Source organism: Rhododendron vialii, chromosome 2a (assembly GCF_030253575.1).
Source record: "Rhododendron vialii isolate Sample 1 chromosome 2a, ASM3025357v1".
In the NCBI taxonomy this organism is placed as follows: Eukaryota; Viridiplantae; Streptophyta; class Magnoliopsida; order Ericales; family Ericaceae; genus Rhododendron; species Rhododendron vialii.
Genome location: NC_080558.1, coordinates 25,096,780 through 25,116,298, shown reverse-complemented (window position 1 = coordinate 25,116,298; position 19,519 = coordinate 25,096,780). Strand labels below are relative to the sequence as shown.

Sequence of the window (19,519 nt, the reverse complement as noted above, 5' to 3'; positions counted from 1 at the left end):
ATGAAGAATCCTTCGAAGCGGTTGATCTGTTAGTACTTTTATAGAATGAGCATGAAAGTATGGCTATAGCCGTCTAGCTGCAATCACCATTGTAGAGGCTATCTTTTCAACTCTGGGATATCTCAGCTCAGCTCATCTAAGAGCTCTGCTGGTGTAGTATACTGGGAGTTGTGTTCCCTAATCCTCCCTAATTAAAACCGTGCTAACTACATGTGGGGAGACAGCAAGGTATAGAAATAGATCCTCCCCATCCTGGGTCCTGCTAAGTAGTGGTGGGGATGTCAAGTATTTCTTCAGCTGGATGAAAGCTTCCTCCTTTTTGATAGTCCATTCAAAAGCTTTTTTCAAAACTTTGAAGAATGTTTGGCATTTGTCGGTTGCACGAGAGATAAATCTGCTCAATGCTGCAACTCATCCTGTTAACTTTTGGACCTCCTTGATGCTCTAGGGTGAGTGCATGTTGAGTATAGCCTGAATCTTTTCAGGATTTGCTTCGCTACCCATTTGGCACACCATGAAACCTTAAAATTTCCCTGAAGATATTCCAAAAGCACATTTAGTCGAATTGAGTTTCATTCGATATTTCCTGAGTACCTCAAAGGTTTCTTCTAGATCAGCAATATGGTTTCGTGCTTTGGAACTTTTCACAAGCATATCATCTACGTACACTTCTGCGTTGCATCCAATCTGTTGCTTGAACATCTTATTTACCAACCTTTAATATGTTTCTCCAGCGTTCTTGAGACCAAAGGGCATTACCTTATAGCAATATAATCCTCTGTCGGTAATGAATGAAGTTTTTTCTTCTTCTCCTTCGTGCATTTGGATGTGGTTATACCCTGATAAGGCATCCATGGAGCTGAGAAGTTCATGTCCAGCAATAGAGTCTACCAAAGAGTCAATCCTTGGTAAAGGAAAGCTATCCTCTGGACATGCTTTATTGAGATCGGTGAAGGCTATGCACATTCTCCATTTGCCATTGGCTTTCTTCACCATAACAACGTTGGCTGACCAATCCAGGTAAAGGACTTCACGGACGAATTCTGCTTGGACAAGTTTATCTATCTCCTTGCCGCAGCTTCGTTTCGCTCTGGAGCAAATGTCCTTTTCTTCCATTTGACAGGGCACACGGCAGGATCCACATTCAATCAATGGGATATGACCCTTGGGTCAATTCCCGAGATGTCCTCATGGGACCATGCAAAAACATCTTTATTCTTTCTTAGGAATTGTAGTAGCTATGCTCGTGCCGCTGTGCTCAACCCCATTCCAATCTTCACCATTCTTTCCTGCTGCCCTGGTTCCAGGAGCTCTTCCACTGGTTCTCCATGTTGGAGCTTCTCTTCATCACGTGTGTCGAGACTTTCAATATTCATCTTGATGTTGGCTCCTCTTAATAAGGTGATGTAACATTCTCGTGCTGCTTTCTGATCTCCTCTTATACAACCAATCCCTTCTGATGTTGGGAACTTTATCATCAAATGATATGTGGAGATTATTGCCCCAATTTTATTCAGGGTTGTTCTCCCCAGTATAGCATTGTATGCTAAAGGACAATCGACTATTATGAAGTCTATCATACATGTAATTTGCCTTCTTTCTTCCCCCATGGCAACCAGAAGGGCTATTTGCCCTGTTGGGTAAGTAGGGCTACCTACAAATCCAACTAGTGGTGATGTCATTGGCATTAGCCTTTCTCATCTAATCTTCAGTTGGTCATAAGGGTGGAGGTAGAGGATGTCAGCCGAGCTCCCGTTGTCAATCAATACCCTTCTCGTGAGGTAGTTTGCCACGACAATGGTTATAACCAGGGGATCATCATGAGGGATTTGAACTCCTTTGATGTCTTCTTCTGAAAAAATGATGGGCACTTCCTCCTTTTTCTGAAATTTGCTGGGACGGCCAACTGTGTTGACCTCCAAGTGTTCCTCAGTTCTTAACTTTCTCAGGTGCACTTTCCTAGCATTGCTAGATTCTTGTCACGACCCAAAATCGACCCTGGAAGTCGTGACCGGCCAAGCGTGTGTTAAGCCGCCGAAGGCCTGCTCAAATTCGATCTAGTTTAGGGATTTCTAACACCGGCGTCATTTTAAACAATAGAATTCAAGTAAGCGGAAGCGTAGAATAAATAAGATAATCCAAAGCTTCTAAGTGTACAAGTATAATAGTTACAAACCATTAGACAATAGACGATTCTCCACGGTTATTCTAACACTTCCTTCAGCCACAACTTGCTATCTACCTTAACCTGAAAAATTGGAAAAATGTTTTCATAAGCCGAAGCTCTGGTGAGAAACATATACCAAAGTTACAAGTTTGACCATGGAAATACCCCACATTATAAAATAGTTCAAAGCAACAATTCAAATACTTCGTTGACCATCCAGTACATGTATTTTTGTCTGAAAGCTCATTTCTTCGGTCCAAGAAATGGACCCTTTTCATTTCATTTCTCTTTCAACTTTTGCACTTTTGAGCGATAATATCATTCAACGGTATTTTTGCCAGTCGGTTGGGGAGCGACCCCATTGAAGAGTGGTAAGATATCTTTACCCGGTGATGCCTGGCAGCATCTCCTACCTTATTACTTCACGCCACTAGTATCTTTACCCGTCCCCTAACGCTCGGGACACCGTTCGAATGAATCATATTATCACGAGCATGTACTAGCAACCAGTAAATTTCAAGTTTCCAAAACATATTGACATGGTCTAATTTAACTGAAACTCAAAAGATTTATAAACCAGCCATCGCATGCATTGACATCAATTAAACCAAGTAGGAAGTTCAAATTCCATATTTCCTAGCAAAATCAAGCAATGGTATCTTATTCCAAAATTTCATAAAATACATATAACTAAGGTATGCGCAACTCACCAAAAAAAGTGGCGTCTAGCTTTAACACGCGATCACTTCACTCCACAGTACTTGCACCTAAACACATAATTATCGTGACAATTATTCACAAAATCACCTTTACTAGCAACTTAGCTAAAACTAGAATAGTATCATTTTATAACTTAGTTTCAGCCATCTTCCCAAGTTAAGGCTATTTTTCGATATTCCAAGCTCGGGTCAATTTGTGAATCTCAACACTAATTAATTCAATAAGGAACTTCACGTTATTTAAAGAAACTTTAGCCTATGACAGAGTTAACCAAACTGATGGTTAATTATGACCAACTTCATACAACACTTCCAATAGTTTAATTCCTCAAGAGTAATTAGTTCTACTAGATCCACTTAGAATCTTAGGCCCTGTTCTTATATACAGAAAGATATTTACTTGTGGTTTACTAGCGTATAACACGCACACACCTGCACGGTACACAGCAAACTATACACGCACATGAGCACCGGCGCCCGGCGACGACGGGTTAGATCATGCAGTTGCTTCTGCGTGGCTAGAAGCTGGGGAAAAGGGGAAATAAAATAGGAAGGGCCAGCAGCCATGGTTCCATCGCGTGCGGCAGTCGGGTGAGAGAAGGAGGAGGAGAAGAGGGAAGGGAAAATAGATTACTCACCGATTTTCCGGCGGCGTGCGGAAGGAAGTCAGAGGTCGGTTGAATCAGAGGAGGGGGTGCTCGAACTGCCCTTCTTTCCTTTCCACCGCTTCCTATTCTCTTCTTATCATTTCTTTCTTCTACTATTTTCTATTTTCTTTTATTTCTTCTTGTTTTATTTTGTGTTTCTTAGACTTTACTGATTGCAATTCCCATAAAAAATTCAACTCCCTTAGACTTTACTACGTGGCACTCAACGTGGCAGATTAAGGCTCCACCTTGGTAAGGTGCCCTTTTGTTCCAGCTAAATGTTGCACCGACTCGATTAATTGTGTTCGCTTTTCGATCTCCGAATAATATGAAAAATTGAACATAAACTAATAAAAATGTGTAGATCATTATTGTACTATTCGATTTCTAAAAAGAAGTACTGAACCCTTAAAATTATACCGTGCTATACTCGCATTCTAGAAACTTTGACTGAAAACACCTTTTTAACCTTAATTATACACTTTAAGCTCTCAATAGTTTCAGTACCTTAACTAAAGTCACATAAGTGCGTATTTTAGAACTCGGTTCTCACAATTCTCCTCCTCCGGCAAATTCCCCGTGAATGACTTTGATTTCTCCTACGGGGCCTGACCGGGGTGTTGTACCATCTCTACCATCTTTGTTTGTATCTTCTTTTCAGAAAGGTTTCTCGTACTTCTTCGTTACAAATGTTGATGTTTACCTCGTTGGATTAGGTCCTCAATTTGCTGGTTTAGGTCAATACAGTCATCTATGTTATGACCATGATCTTTGTGGAACCTGCAGTACTTATCCTTAGCTCTCCTACTAGGATTAAATCTCAGCTTCCCAGGCCACTTGAGGTTTGGATAGTCCTGTAGGTTGCTAAGAATTTGCTCTGCCGTAGCTATGAGCGGGGTAAACTGCTTGTATCTACCTTGGGGCAGTCCTCCCCCTCCTTGTTTTGGGGAGGACCTCGAGTCCACCTCTTTGTTCTTTGGCTCCTACTAGGATTAAATCTCAGCTTCCCAGGCCACTTGAGGTTCGGATAGTCCTGTAGGTTGCTAAGAATTTGCTCTGCCGTAGCTATGAGCGGGGTAAACTGCTTGTATCTACCTTGGGGCAGTCCTCCCCCTCCTTGTTTTGGGGAGGACCTCGAGTCCACCTCTTTGTTCTTTGGTTCGCCTCCCATTTTGCGGGCGACTTCTCTTCTTCTTTTGTCTGGTGGAGGAAACTCGCCAACCTGTGATGGACCTGCTTGGGGATCAAAAACATCACGTGAACGCCTTGCATAGACAGCTTCCTCTGCATTCATGTGTTTCTGAGCTCTAAGCATAAGCTCTGCCGGAGTTTTGAGTGGTTCTTGAGAAAGAAGGTATAGGAACTGTCCTGAATATAGTCCAGCTATGTATGCAGTTATGCTCACATTATTGTCGGCTTCATCTATCTAGATCACCTTCTTGTTGAACCTTGTGGTGTAATCCCTTAATGACTCCCATCTTCTTTGCTTCACCGTTAGGAGATGTGTTGCTGGTTTGCCGTAGCATTGCCTAGCAATAAAGTAGCTTACGAAGCTTGTGCTAAGCTCTTTAAAACTATGTATGCTGCCTGGCGGGAGTTTATTGAACCATGCTCTGGCACTTCCTTTGAGGGTAACTGGGAATGTCCGGCACATTACTTCATCCCTTACTGTTTGTAGATGCATCAGGGACTTATATGTTTCTAAGTGATCTACTGGGTCTGTGGAGCCATTGAATGCCTCTAATTGCGGCATCTTAAATTTCCTTGGGAGAGGCAGCCCCATGACCTCGGCTGTAAAGGGTGAATCCGTATTCTACACCAACTCTTCTACCGTAGCAGGAGTTTGTGCTTTAATATGTTTTATCAGCCCTTCAATCTGGTCCGGCATTTTAAACAGTACCTCTTATTCGTGGGGCGGCCTCCCTAGAGGTGGTTTACTATGCTTCCTCCGACTTTGGCTTTCCTTCTCACTGGATTTGCCTTCTTCTTTGTCATCTTCTTCTTCATGTCAACTATGGCATAGATTTAGGATGTTTGGCTCCGAGATATATTTTCGAAGATCTGCATTCCCCTGCATCGCAGTTTGGAACCCTTGGGTTAACGTTTTGATTTGCTCTTGCATGAGAGCAAACGCATCTGGGTCATTTCAGCGCCTCTGATCTTGCTTGCTGTAGCGTCCTTGGCCGCCTCTGCTGCCTTAGCAGCTTTTTTGGCAGCGGCCTTTGTAGGGGGATGAAAACAATTGATGCTTTGGATCACCTTGGATTGCAATGGCTTATTCATGCATTTTCACCGGAACCCTAATTTGCAAAACAGACAAGGGTGAGTGCACATTTGCCTCTCGTGGCAAAGGCCCTCCGATGCCAAAGTTAATATCACGTACTAGTCAATAAACTCTAATTATCAGTAGGAGAATATGAGAATGCAACGTATATCGTACCTTTATCTCTAGGTTTACCTCATATTTATAGATTCATGAATGCTTGCCGCCCAAGTATCCGTGTTGCACTAGGTTTCCTACCTCGTATAGGAAACCAGAATATCTTGGATTCTCATTCCCTTATCAGTTTATTACCTTAGTCCACTTAGGACTCTTTTCCATAGCTGGCCGAACATCCCACTTTCATTGGGTATCTATTCTAGATCCTATTTCCTCGGGATCTCATTCCTTAACGGAATAACACTATTTCTGGACCCTTCCAGAGCGTTCTTCCTGCTTTAGCACCTGATTGGAGCTCCTTCCTTGTTCGGCTATCTTATAGCCGAACAGACTGTCTGGACTAGTTTACTTCATACTTTAACTGGTCTTTTATCAATCATTTTGGGCTTACGTCTTCTCATGAGCTCTCAATCTGTTCGGCCTTTCTCTAAACCGAACAGACTATTTGGAGCAGTGACTTCGCATGTTACTTCTCCTATTAGATCTATATTATGGTGCCTCATACCATGTATCTTGATTCTATATGTTCGGGAATACCTCCCTACAGCCTTGGCGGCCTTGGCCGTAGCGGCAGCCTTCGTGGCGTCATCAATGCCCGTCTGTGGGGGGTCTGAAGCCATTGTTGTTTTGCTCAATCGGGTTTCTACCATACAAAGCTATTTACCGTAAGGAAAAAGTCATTTCCCACAGACGGCGCCAGCTAATGAATCAGCTTTGTTGTCAGCTCTGACCTGATCCTGCAAAACAATGCAAGAGCTCAAGTCACCGTTATGGTGGCTTGCCAACCACCCTCCGATGCCTAAGTCAATAGAGTATTTGTTATATGGTGAGAGAATTGAGATTCTCGATTATGGGCTGCGTACCTTTTATTGGAGTTCTACCGTCATATTTATAGGCATTTTGATAGGAGGTTGAGTCCTTGTAGGACTGTATCTCGTAGATTCCAAATTACCTCTTTGAGGAATGAATGTGCATCTCGCCTTAGCTAGGGATCCTTATCCGTCTTTGATTATGCTTATCACTAGCACTTTATGCTTATCCTGTAGACGGCATTCCTTTATCCCTTAGGATTTCGGTTTCTCAGTGTGGTCTTTTTATTGGAATAAGTATATTCCATGGATAATATTATGAATATTATCCTCTCTGCCATAGCTAGGGGACAGAGCTGGTCCTTGGACCTTATGACAGCTTCGTCTAAAGAGCGGAGCTGGCACGCCCTGACTTTATTCTAGGTAGATTTCCAGAGAGGTTCAGATGAGGCTAGTTTATACTCCCTAAGTCTGTAATTCTCGTAGCGCTGACCTCCTTAAGGTCTACCAAACTTATCACTCGCACATGTTGATCTAAAAAAAAAATTTATTCAATGTTTTCGGATCCAAAAATGAAGGACACAAAATTAGAGCAAGAATTGTGTAAACAATAAATTTCCCCATGATAGATGAAAAATGTCACATTGCAAAAGAATATTCGTTAGTCATGTTGCATGCTTGCTTGGAACCGAAGGTGGGACAAGTCCCTTCACGAGATCATCGTAATAATCGTATTTCTCGTCTATCGCCGCCATGATAATCAACGCGCGCTAGAATGATCATGAGGGTGGGTGTGAATGAAGGCAATTTGTGATTGCCTTATATATAACAGGGCCATGGCTAGTTGTTAATTAATCTGGTCTTGATGACATTGAGCCCAAGGCATGCACAATGGCTGCTTGTATAGAGACCATGCATTATATAATCTTGTTGAGTAATTAAGAACAACATACAAATTTAGTACAACTACTGACCAAAATTTGTTGCTTTAAATTCCGAGAGAGCAAGGATCAAGAATTAATAATTTGAGAATGAGCGATCGATTGATTTGAATCCCTCGTTCCATTCAACTTCCTGTTTAACTTACCTGATCTTGAGATGGATTTTAATTCCAGGTTAATTAGTAGTTAAAATTCACTCTTCGACTAATGTTTTTTAGTAGCTTACATTCATTTAATTTACATGATCATTTGATAAGGTTATTTTTGGTTCAATCACGCGAACTAAGAGGCACTGATTGGTACTGATGAATCAGCTTTGTCTTCAACTCCGACCTGATCCTGCAAAACAAAGCAAGAGCTCGAGTCACCGATGTGGTGGCTTGCCAACCACCCTCCGATGCCTAAGTCAATAGAGTATTTGCTATATGGTAAGAGAATTGAGATCCTCGATTATTAGTTGCGTACCTTTTGTGAAGATCTACTATCATATTTATAGGCATTCTGATAGGAGGTTGTGTCCATGTAGGACTGTATCTTGTAGATTCCGAATTACCTCTTTGAGGTTTTGAGGAGTCCTGCTTTTAGCTAGTAATCTCAATCTACCCCTGACTATGTATATCAGGGATGTTTTGTACTTATCTTGTTGGTGGCATCCTTTATCCCTTAGGATTAGGGTCTGTCCTTATCGCATTGGGATATCTTTATCGAAACTAGTATATTCCACGAATATTATCCTTGCTCATATAGCTAAGGTCCAGAGTTGGTCCTTGGACCACATGACAGCTTCGTCTGAAGAGCGGAGCTGGCATGCTCTGACTTTCCTTCAGGTAGAATTTCCCAGAGAGGTCCAGATAAGGTTGGTTTATACTCCCCAGGTCTGTGATTCATGTAATGTTGACCTCTTTAGGTCTACCATACTTATCAGGTACTCCCTTGTTTCTAAGGTCCAGCTTTTCCCTGGAGGTTGGGAACACAGGTTAAACCTAAATGGCGGTTACCACTCTTTTTCTTTGTTGAGGGTTTTAAACACGCGGGTCACATCGTGGGACAGGTGGCGGAATCCTTGCTACTCCGGTGTTTTGAGGTGGACGCCGAAGATTAAGGAGGATTTCTCGGGATTGGAGCATGGCCCTTAAACTTCTTCCTGTTCTAATCAACCTCAAGTAGAGAAACGTTCGAATCTACCCAGGCGATTTCCTCCGCGAGGACTTTCTTCATCAATCTTTTTCATCGTTCTCTTAGAGCCCGTTCCCTTTAGGTATGTCCTCGTTTCTTGGCTCTTCTTTCTGTTGATTTTAAGCTGGATTCTTCTCTCAGCATAGAGGTTACAAACCCAGCGTGGGCTGTTCTAGGGGAGTTTATCTGTGCTAGGTTGGTCGGTTTCGTTTCTATCAACCTTCACTCTCCTGTTATAGAAGATTTCACCCCCTATTTCATTGTTCTTCAAAACAGGGTCTTTCGAGACCTCTTTTATTTGTCTATTGCTTTATACCCTAGATTCTCCGTCGGAACCCTAATGTCGGAAGGGTTTATCAATTTCTCCTCTATTTTGAACGTCGAGGAGTCGTTCAAAGAGGAAGAAGTTTCGATGCATCGTAGTGGTAATATTAGGGTTCCATCTGACAGAGGTCAATCGAGTAATGTCAAACCCTTGTCGCCTCCGACTTCCTCGTCAAGGGGTTCCCGTGGGAGTCTTGTTTTTTCTGCTATGAATATCCCTTCAACTATTACCAATGAGGAGTTGGCCTTTCTTAGAGTTCGATATTCGATTCTAGACTCTGTTTCCCTTAGGAAATCGTCTGATTTTGAACGGGCTTGTACTCTAGTTGAAAATGAAACTTGTCTTTACACCGGTGCCTTAGAAGGAGGTCTGCGCCTGCCCTTCCCCACCGTGGTGAGGGATATCTTGAGTTTCCATGGTTTAGCTACTGAACTCTTGGCGCCTCTTGATAGGTTATGGAGCGCTTTGGGGCGCAACGTCGGATGGGCAGACTCCTCAGACTAAGGGGCCTTTCCTGAATCAATTTTCTGTTAAGGAAGCCCCAGGCGGCATTGGGTGGAACTATTTCACAAAGAGGCTTGGCGAGGAGGAGCTAATCACAGAGCTCCCTAATGTAAATAAGAACTGGAAGGACAAATTCTTTTTTGTTGGCGGAGATGGTTGGGAGCTCCCTAATTGGGAGATTGGGACTTAATACCCCTCGGATCCCTACTAAGTGAGGGGTCCCTATGATAAATTGTAAGCTACTATTTTTCTTTAACTTTGCAATTTCGTAATTTATTCCGTATACTTAGGAATTCTTCTATATTTTTGTAGCTTGTGCTCCATATCCTTTGAGTCCTGCCATAGAAGTTGAGCTCTAACAAGCTAGAAGCTACGCAGTCCATAGTTGGGAACTACTTGTAACTCCAGAGTTGTTGGCTACTTATTTGCTAGGTCCGGAAACTACCCATGAGGCCTTAGCTCTCTCTAGAGGTACTTTCTGTTTGTTTTATTTGGTGCTTTGCTATTAGCTGACTTTTACATTGTTTCTATTTCTTTTCTTTTCAGAAGAAGAAAGCGAAGACAAGAATATGGCACCAAAAATGGACTAGGCTCTCCTGGCCCAACTCAAGACTGAAAGAATAAAGCAGTCTTCTGGGGCCGTGGCTCCCAAAAGGAAGAGCTCTCGTCTCCAGAAAGAGCTAAATGTTGACAGTTTCCTGGATAATCTTTCTACTGACCCCACTCTTAACATAGTGATTGACAAAACTACTGACAGGGAGGTAAAGAAATCAAAAAGAAAGGCAAAGGGACCAGTTTTAGGAGAAACCCCTGCTTCTAAGAAAGCCAACGCTTCTGTTGGTCCTTCTGTTTTGGGTAATTGTCAAGAGGCTTTAGAGCGGGTTTCTGGGCTGCTAGGTGCAACAAACAAGGATTTGATGGCTGAGATGTCTCTCCAAGCCGTGGGGGAGCAGATGCTTGTTGAATTAGCCATGGTATGCTCTATTTTTTGTTTTGACAATTTCTTGATTGTTGTTGCTCTCTTCGTTAATTTTTTTTTCTTCTTTTTTGTAGGCTGCAACTCATGGCCACTATCTTACCTCTTAGAGCCATAGCTTGGGGAAGCAGGTGGTCGCTGATGAATCAGCTTTGTCTCTAGCTCCGACCTGATCCTGCAAAACAAAGCAAGAGCTTAAGTCACAGGTGTGGTGGCTTGCCAACCACCTCTGATGCCTAAGTCAGTAAAAAACTTGTTGTATGGTAAGAGAATTTAGATTCTTCGTTATAAGTTGCGTATTTCTGTGTGTACCTTTATGGGAGTTCTACCGTTATATTTATAGGCATCTTGATAGGAGGTTGAGTCCTCGTAGGACTGTATTCCAGAGATTTTGGATAGCTTTAACGGGGTGTGTAGAGTCCTGCCTTATCTGGAATTCTACATCCACCTTGCTTTAGGATGGAATCCTTATCCGTCATTAATCGTGTTTACACTGGCATTTTATGCTTATCTTACCAACATTTTTCCTTTATCCCGTAGGATTATGGTTTCTCAGAAGGGTATCTTTGATTGGATTAAGTATGTTCTGTGAATATTACTTATCCAACCTTAGCTTTGTGTCAGAGCTGGTTTTTGGACCTTATGACAGCTCTGTCTGGTGGACAGGGCTGGCATACCCCAACCTTGTCGCAGGTGATACCTTCTAGGGGTGCATAGGCAAAGCTGACTTTTAATCCCAAGGTCCATATTTCTTGCAGTGCTGAGCTCTCTAGGTTTATCCTACTTATCTGGTACTCCCCTATTTCCAAGCTCAAACTTTTTCCTGGCGGTAGGGAACATTGATTAGACCTAAGTGGCAGTTACTGCTCTTTTTCCTTTTGCAGAGGGTTTTTAATACATGGGTCACGTCGTGGGACAGGTGTTGAGATCCTCACTATTTTGGTGTTTAGAGGTGGACGATGAAGATTAAGGAGTATTCCTCGGGATTAATGCTCATCGTTTAAGCTTCTCCTTGCTTTGATCAAACCCTATCAGAGGAGTATTTTGAATCGAATCCACTCAAGCAATTTTCTTCTTCGTCGTTCTCTTTCGTCGTCAAGTTTTAGAGCCCGTCCCCATAGGTACGCTCCTCTTTCTTTACTGTTTTTTCCTCTCTTTTACGCTGGATTCTCCCTCTAGTGTAAAGATCACAGGCCCAATGTGGGTCGCTCTGGGGGAGTTTATTTGCTCTAGGTTGGTTGGTTTTTCTTGTATCAATCTGCATTCCCCCATTATAGAGGATTTTGCACCTTACTCCCTTGTTCTTCAGAATAGGGTTTTTCGTGACCTATTTTATCTATCAGCTTCTTTGTACCCACGATTCTCTGTTGGAACCCTAATGTCGGAAGGTTTTATTAACTTTTCCTCGATTCTCAACATGAAGAGTCGACTGTGGAGAGGGGGAGATCCCAATGCGTCATAGCAGTGGTTTTAGGGCTTCATCTGACTTGGGTCAGTTGAGTAGCTTTAGAGCGTCCTCGCCTCCAGTCAATCCCTCGAGGGGGTCCCATGGGCGCCCCTCTTTTACCGCTTCAAATATTCCGTCGACGATTACGAACGAGGAACTAGCTGTCCTTCGAGTTCGGTATTCGATTCCCTCTTCTGTTACCCTTAGGAAGCCTTTTGAATCCGAGCGAGCCTGCTCTTTTGTTGAGAATGAAATGTGTCTCTACGTTGGGGCTAGAGAAGGAGGTCTTTGTTTACCCTTCCCCGCCGTGGCTAAGGAAGTGTTAAGTTTTTTGCGTTTGGCACCAGGCCAGATTGTTCCCAATTCTTGGCGTTTGTTGATTGGCTATGCTGCTCTTTGGGGAGCTATGTCAGATGGTCTTACTCCCCTATCCAAAGGTCCATTTCTCAATCAGTTCTCCATAAAAGAAGCTCCTTGGGGAACCGGATGGTATTATTTTGCCAAGAGGCCTGGTGGAGAAGAGTTGATTACTGATCTCCCTAACGTACAAAAGAATAGGAAGGATAAATTCTTTTTTGTTGGGGGAGATGGATGGCAGCTCCCAAGTTGGGAGGTCGAATCCTATATGCAGCGTATTCCCAGTAGATGGGGGGCACCCATTGCCAGTTGTAAGCCGTAGGTTTTCTTTATTTTTTGAATATCATGGAATGTTCTTTTATTCTCAAAGGTTTCTGTTTTTATTTTTCCGCAGCTCGTGCTCCATTCCCTTTAACCTCCACTGCAGAGGCGGAGCTTAGATTCGCCCAGAGCTATAAGATTCATAGCTGGGGGTTGCTTGTAACACCATAGTCTTTAGGTACTTATCTGTTGGGTCCAGAAACATCTCGTGAGGCCTTAGCCCTTTCCAGATGTATTTTATGCTTTTATTTTGGTGCCTTATTGTCTGCTGACTTTCTAATTGTTTTCATTTCTTTTCTTTTCAGAAGAAGAAGATGAGGGTAAAGAGATGGCACCAAAAATGGACAAAGCCTTGCTGGCCCAATTGAAAGCTGAGAAGGCAAAGCAATCGTCTGGCGCCGTAGCTCCAAAAAGGAAAAGCTCCCGTCTTCAGAAGGAGCTGAATGTTGAGAGCTTCTTGGATGCCGACCTTCCTAAGGATCCTGTTGTTGACTTAGTGGTTGAGCAGAACGTTGAAGGAGATGCTAAGAAATCAAAGAGAAAGGCGACGGGTACAGCCGTGGCAAGTACCCTTCCTACAAAGAAGTCGAAGACTTCTGTCGGTCCTTCTGTTTTGGGTAATTATCAGGAGGCTCTCGAGCGTGCTTTTGGGCTGCTTTGTGCAGCTGAAAAAGACTTGATGGCCGAGATGTCTCTCCAGGCTGTAAGGGAGCAAATGTTGGTCGAGTTGGCCATGGTATGTTCCTCTTTTCTATTTTGACAATTTATCATTTGTTATTTTCTTTATTGACTTCCTTCTCTCTTCTTGCAGGTTGCGGCTCGTGGTCGCTATCTCACCTCTCAAAGCTATAGCCTGGGGAAGCAGGTGGTTACCTTTACTGAGGCCAACATGAGGCTCATAAGGCAAGGTGCTACCATGGTGGTAGAGCTCCAGAAAGTGACAAATGAGAGAGATGATGCCCTCAAGTCAAAGAGAGGTTTGGAAGAGGAGAGAGACGTCGTGGCTACTGTTCGAAGTTTGGAGCAGAAGATTTCTGAATGGGATGTGGAGATGGAGGAATATAAGACTATGAGCTTGGGGATGTTGGAGAAGGTGAAGAAGGCTCGCAAGGATGCCATTGCACTCTTCTTGCAGTCCCCTGAGTATCGTCAAGACATAATCCAGCAATATTTTGACGCGTTTGAAGCTATGAGGAGCCGGGCGGCCTTGGCTTTCCCAAATTTGGATTTTTCCAAGTTCGAGGTTGATGATGATGAGGGGCCCTCATGTCTTTATGGGGGACAAAAAGAGGAGGAAGAAAGTGATGACGCAGTATCCAAAGACACAACCATCCCAAGCTCTTCAATTGTATCCCTTCTCCAAACTCCAGAAAAGGTCTCTCTCTCCCTTGAAACTCAAACTCCAGCAGCAACGCCTCCTAGCCCATCATCTGGTGATGGGCAGGTAACTGAAGTCCCAACTTCTGGCCTTTGAATGGCAGAAGAAAAATTCAATTTAATTGGTCTGTAACACATTTTAATACTTTCATACTTTAACTGTGTTTGATGGTAGTGGCTCCCTCCTGGCCGAGTGACTTTAAAACTTTTCTTGGATGAATGTTGATGTAACAACCTTGATTTTTAGTAAGTAAAAATTTCGTTAAAAATTTGAATTTTATTTTAATACTTGGATTCGCTTCCAAAAAAATTCCTTTAGAATTTTTAATAATCCGTCATAATTAGATTTTAGTCTTTTAAAATTATATTTCTTGGCTAGAGATTCTACTTGGCAAATATAGTTAGATTCTAACCACTTAGTTAGAGCAACCTAGCTACCAATTTATCTAGTCACTTTCTCCTAACCCTAGATGAGCCTGTTGAACCTCCTTGAACCTTTTAAACCTTTCAAACCCTAGTGGAACCTTTTGGACCTTTAACCTTTACCCATTGGACGATAAAAGTTAGGAAAACTTTTATCCATTGGACGATAGAGTAAATCTAGATTCCTACCAAGAGTACTTTACTAGATTTGTTAAAGGTACATATATATAGTTATATATTGTTGTATACACACATGCTTAAAGGACATGGTATAATTTTAATGAAAAAGTACCTCACCCTTTACCCATTGGTCAATAACCGCTAGGGTAATTTTTATCCATTGGATAATAGAGTCAATCTTCCAACAAGTACTATGGTTATTTTATTAAATCATTTTCTAGATTTCCCATGTGTTGATATACTAATATATATATATATATATATATATATATATATATATATATATGTGTGTGTGTGTGTGTGTGTGTGTGTGTACTTTATATATTAATACTCTAGATTTCCTAAGTACAAAATCTAGTTCATTATTTTAATTGGAGACATGTGCCTATTTGATTATTTTAATGGGGAATTTTCATCTTCTAAATTTTTTATTGGATTTGAAAATCTACCTAGATTTCCTAGTACATACTTATATATATATATATATATATATATATATATATTGCCTCATGTACACACACACACACACACACACACATATATATATATATATATATATAAAACTACTAGTACACATGTGCATATTAGAATTTTTTATTAGAAAATCTTGGCCTTAAAAATCTAGTAAGATTACATAGTACTTATGTACTTATGTTTTTATATACTTAGTCTTTCTCATGTGTGTGTGTATATATATATATATATTACTTTGTACAAGAGAGAGAGAGCCGAGAGGAGAGAATGAGAGAGAGGCCGAGAGAGAGAAAGGAGAGAGAGAGAGAGGAGGAGAGGGAGATTTGGTTGTACCTTGCCTTGATCTTCCAGGATCTTCTTACATCCTTTCATTCTAGGGTTATTTACTTCTTTCAAACAAAATCTATCTTCCAATGTCCTTTTATGTTCTTTTAATCACCAAATCTTGTACAACCCCTCCTTTCCTCCACCAAATCTTCCAAAATCAAATCCAAAGTACTAAATCTAGCCATGCAAGCCTAGAACTAGGTCTTGATCTTTCAAAGATAGCATGATAAGTTGAATAAAAAAATGAGATATGGAGAGGGAGAGAGATTCGGATGAGAGAGGGGAGGGAGGAGCCTTGGCCTATAAATAGCAAGCTCACCCAAGTCATTTCTCACACCTTCACTTCTTGCTCCAACTTCTCTCTAGAATTTCTAAGCTTCTTTTGTTCTAAAGTTCTAGTTTCTTGAAGTTCTTGAGAGCTACCACCAAACCACCTCCAAAAAACAACCCCTAGATCTTTAAAGTAGCCTAATTTAGTTAGCAAAGTTGTATCTAAGAAGAGAAAATCCATCTCTCTTCCTTTCGAAGCAAACCGGAGCCGTTACGCCGCCGATTTGCAAAATCGACAACCTATTCTCAAAAACCAACCAACCGCAAAGAAGTAAGGTAGAGTCCTTTGTCCACTAAACCCAAATATAGTGTAGAACCGTATGTTGAAAAATAGGATGTCTTTACTCTTTAGTTCAAAGTATAACTTGAAGTATTTTTAAGTAGATAAGGTTATCTATCGATTATTATGTTTAGAAGGCATGATGGTAAACTAATTCGTTTTGCTAATGATGGTATGAACGTGTTGAATAAGGAACTTTTACCTCAATAAACATATGTTGTTTAGAACTTTCCATAAAAGAAGAAAGGACGGCTTTCGAAAAATAGAAACTTATCGCTTGTTTAGAAGTATTCGTATTTTGATCTTTAAGATGGTTATGAGCATGATTACTAATATAGAATTGGATGATCTTGCTAGTTGAGTTTCAAGATTTCAATGAATGAGTTAAGTTTACTATTGTGAAAAAGTCCTACCGCGGAGTCTATGCATGAGAACGAGACACGAAAATCAAGAAAGTAGAAACATGACGCTTAGGGTGTGTTAATGACAAGGCGCATTTTGAAAAGGAGAAAAAGTTTTGAAACCCCAATGTGGCCGGACTTGCCCATTGTGGGAATGTGTGTGTGTGTGTGTTCCAATGGGAATCCGGAAAAGCGGAACCATTGTGAGGTTATGTGTGTTCCAATGAGAATCCAGGAAAAGCGGAACCATTGTGAGGTTGTGTGTGTTCCAATGGGAATCCGAAAAAGCAGAACCATTGTGAGGTTGTGTGTTCCAATGGGAATCCGGATCAACGGAACCATTGTGAGATTGTGTGCGTTCCCATGGGAACCCGGAGCAGTGGCACCATGGTGAGGTATGGCTTGGTTATCCGCGGAGAGGAGCCAATGCAATTGTGTGCTAATGGGAACCCGGGACGCCGGAACCATTGTGAGGATACTCGGGAGACCGGAACGGCGGAACCGAGGTTGGGTGTGTTAAAGACGATTTTGAAAATGTGATATGGTTATGAAAATGTGGATAAAATGTTGACGCGGTCTACGAGGAGTCGCGTAGGAGAAACTCAGAAAGTCATGGACACCAACGCTAGGAAGATAGCGAATGTGGATGTGTCATTGTTATTCATTTATACATGAGTTATGTGAAAATCATGAGTTTGTGTGCTATATCTATGACCTATTGTTTGTAAGTTATGGGTTAGCGGGTATGGGATTGTTCTGCTGAGCTTTTGTAGCTCACGGTGTTACCTTTGGTGACCCTGACATATTATATCAGTGGCGACGCTGGTATAATGTGTCAGACCTTGTAGATGATCAAGATGAACAGTACACCTTGGAGGCTTTTGGAGCTGAGGAGCTGGCTAGGATGGAGGAGCAGGTGGAGCTGTAGTTAGGAACCCTAGAACCCCCTTCATTGTATAAATATTGAACTCTTTTATTGTAATAACGAGCCAGACTCCATTTGGTTTTATCAATAAAATGTTTATTTAACGTACCCAAAATTGGGGGCATTACAACTTGGTATCAGAGCTTTAGGTTCAACCCTCGGCCATGGGTAGACCATAAGATAGTTTGACCGTTGCACAAACGAGAACTGAGTTTAAGTTTACCATCCCAAATTGGGTGGAATTCTGACAAACCAATCTTCGGATTGAAGCAAGGTGTGGAAATTGGCAGTACCACCGAGCTAGGAATTCCCGAACAATTGGATGATGACTTAAATCAAGGATCGAATGTGGAATATAGAAACTCGAAAGTTCTCTCTAGAAACCCCTGTCTTATATATTACTTATTGTGGGTAAAACTTTGTCCTTATAGATAAACCACCTAGCCAACCTGTTAGCTCGAACTACATGAAGTGGTTGAGAGAGATTTTAGTAATTATTCTACCCTAAGATGGGTAGCAGCGGTGTAGGTTAAAACCTGATAACCTATAGAACCACGGAGTAGGTGTAGGAAGGATCATTTCGTTTCAACTTGTATTAGGAAAAATCTTGTCTTAGGTCCCTACTTGCCATTATAGTGGAACTCTATGCATATGATGGTATTTTTCTGCTAAATCTATGAAAATCTTGCTTATTGAAAGAGTATTGTTGCATACTACTTGATAAACTACTTTCGACTTTTGAAAGGAACATCATTTGCAAAAAGAAAATTTGTTTTAAGTAGACTAAAACACCCCCTTTCAATTTCCCTCGTAGATGGTGAACCGACGCGGCAGCTTAGGATACGAAAACAGAGAACCCCTTAATGCTAACCTTGACCTAGCCCAGATCATGCAAGCATTCATAGCTGCCCTGAACGCCAACCGCCAAAACCAAAACCAAAACCATAACGCCGGACCCATGACCCGAACTCAAGCAATGAATGAGTTCTGCAAACGCCGACCCCCTACCTTTCACGGAGACACTAACCCCATCGTAGCCGAGACATGGCTAAATGAGGTCAAAATGATCCTTAGAACCTTAGGGATCACCCAAGATGGAGATCGTGTGGCCTTGGCCATGTATCAGTTGAAGGGAGAAGCCCTCTACTGGTGGGATCTGATGGAGGCAACCCATGCCATAGCCACCATGACATTTGCCGAGTTCGAGACTCTGTTCCTCGATAAATATTTTCCCACGCCTCTTCGCCTAGCCAAGGAACAAGAGTTCCTGAATCTGAAACAAGGAACAATGATCGTTACCCAGTACGCGGCCAAATTTGAGGAACTGTTCCGTTACGCCCTAACCTCCATACCAACCGAGGACAAGAAGGCTAGGAGATTCGAGTTGGGACTGACGACTGCTCGAAAGGCTATGGTGGCTCAAGCTTTTACCAACTATGCCGAAGTCGTGAAGTGTGCATTCCGGTTAGAGAGTGAGGAGACTGACTTCAAAACCCGATGGAGGAAGGCAACAAGCGGCACCGGTGGACCGATCTGAACCCAACCACCCAACAACAACCATAGACCCTACCCTCATAAACCTTCTAACCCGACTCAAAACAATCAACCATGGGAGACTGCTACACCAGGACATGGCGAACCGCAGAGGGGAAGTCAAGACATAGCCACATTTCAGTGCTACAACTGTCAGGCTATGGGCCACATTAGGCGCAACTGCTCGCAGCCTCAAAGGAGGAGGGATGAGAGCTTTGGAAACCAGAGAACTCAACCACCAGAACAGGCTAGTTTTGGGAAGCAAAACCCTGGAGGCCCATTGCAGCAGCAAAACAAGGGAAAACAGCCCATGGGAACACAACAAGGCGCTGGAGGGCGTATCTTTGCACTGCAGACTAAGGAACAAGAGTAGGATCCCTCTATGATCCAAGGTACATTGCTATTATAAAGTACCTGCGTACAAAACCTTGTTAGACTCT

At 42.2% G+C, this 19,519-nt stretch overlaps 2 protein-coding genes across 2 annotated transcripts; both read right to left on the bottom strand.

The window, feature by feature from the left end:
- Window positions 1-1,238: 1,238 nt before the first annotated feature.
- LOC131317347 (uncharacterized) lies at window positions 1,239-1,682 on the bottom strand. The gene has a single exon (XM_058346906.1). It carries the CDS (start codon window positions 1,680-1,682, stop codon window positions 1,239-1,241), a length of 444 nt encoding a protein of 147 aa, XP_058202889.1.
- Window positions 1,683-4,419: 2,737 nt separating this feature from the next.
- Window positions 4,420-5,316, bottom strand: LOC131317346 (uncharacterized). The gene is made up of 2 exons (XM_058346905.1): window positions 4,969-5,316; window positions 4,420-4,896 (listed from the first exon to the last, which is right to left on the bottom strand). Exons 1-2 carry the CDS (start codon window positions 5,314-5,316, stop codon window positions 4,420-4,422), a joined length of 825 nt encoding a protein of 274 aa, XP_058202888.1.
- Between the last annotated feature and the right edge of the window lie 14,203 nt (window positions 5,317-19,519).

Bases quoted from the DNA above. Each gene is read 5' to 3' on its own strand.
- LOC131317347 (XM_058346906.1), bottom strand. From the start codon at position 1,682: ATGACATCACCACTAGTTGGATTTGTAGGTAGCCCTACTTACCCAACA.
- LOC131317346 (XM_058346905.1), bottom strand. From the start codon at position 5,316: ATGGGGCTGCCTCTCCCAAGGAAATTTAAGATGCCGCAATTAGAGGCA. The intron at 4,897-4,968 runs GTGATCTAGATA...TATTCAGGACAG, and splicing joins CCACAAGGTTCAACAAGAAG to TTCCTATACCTTCTTTCTCA.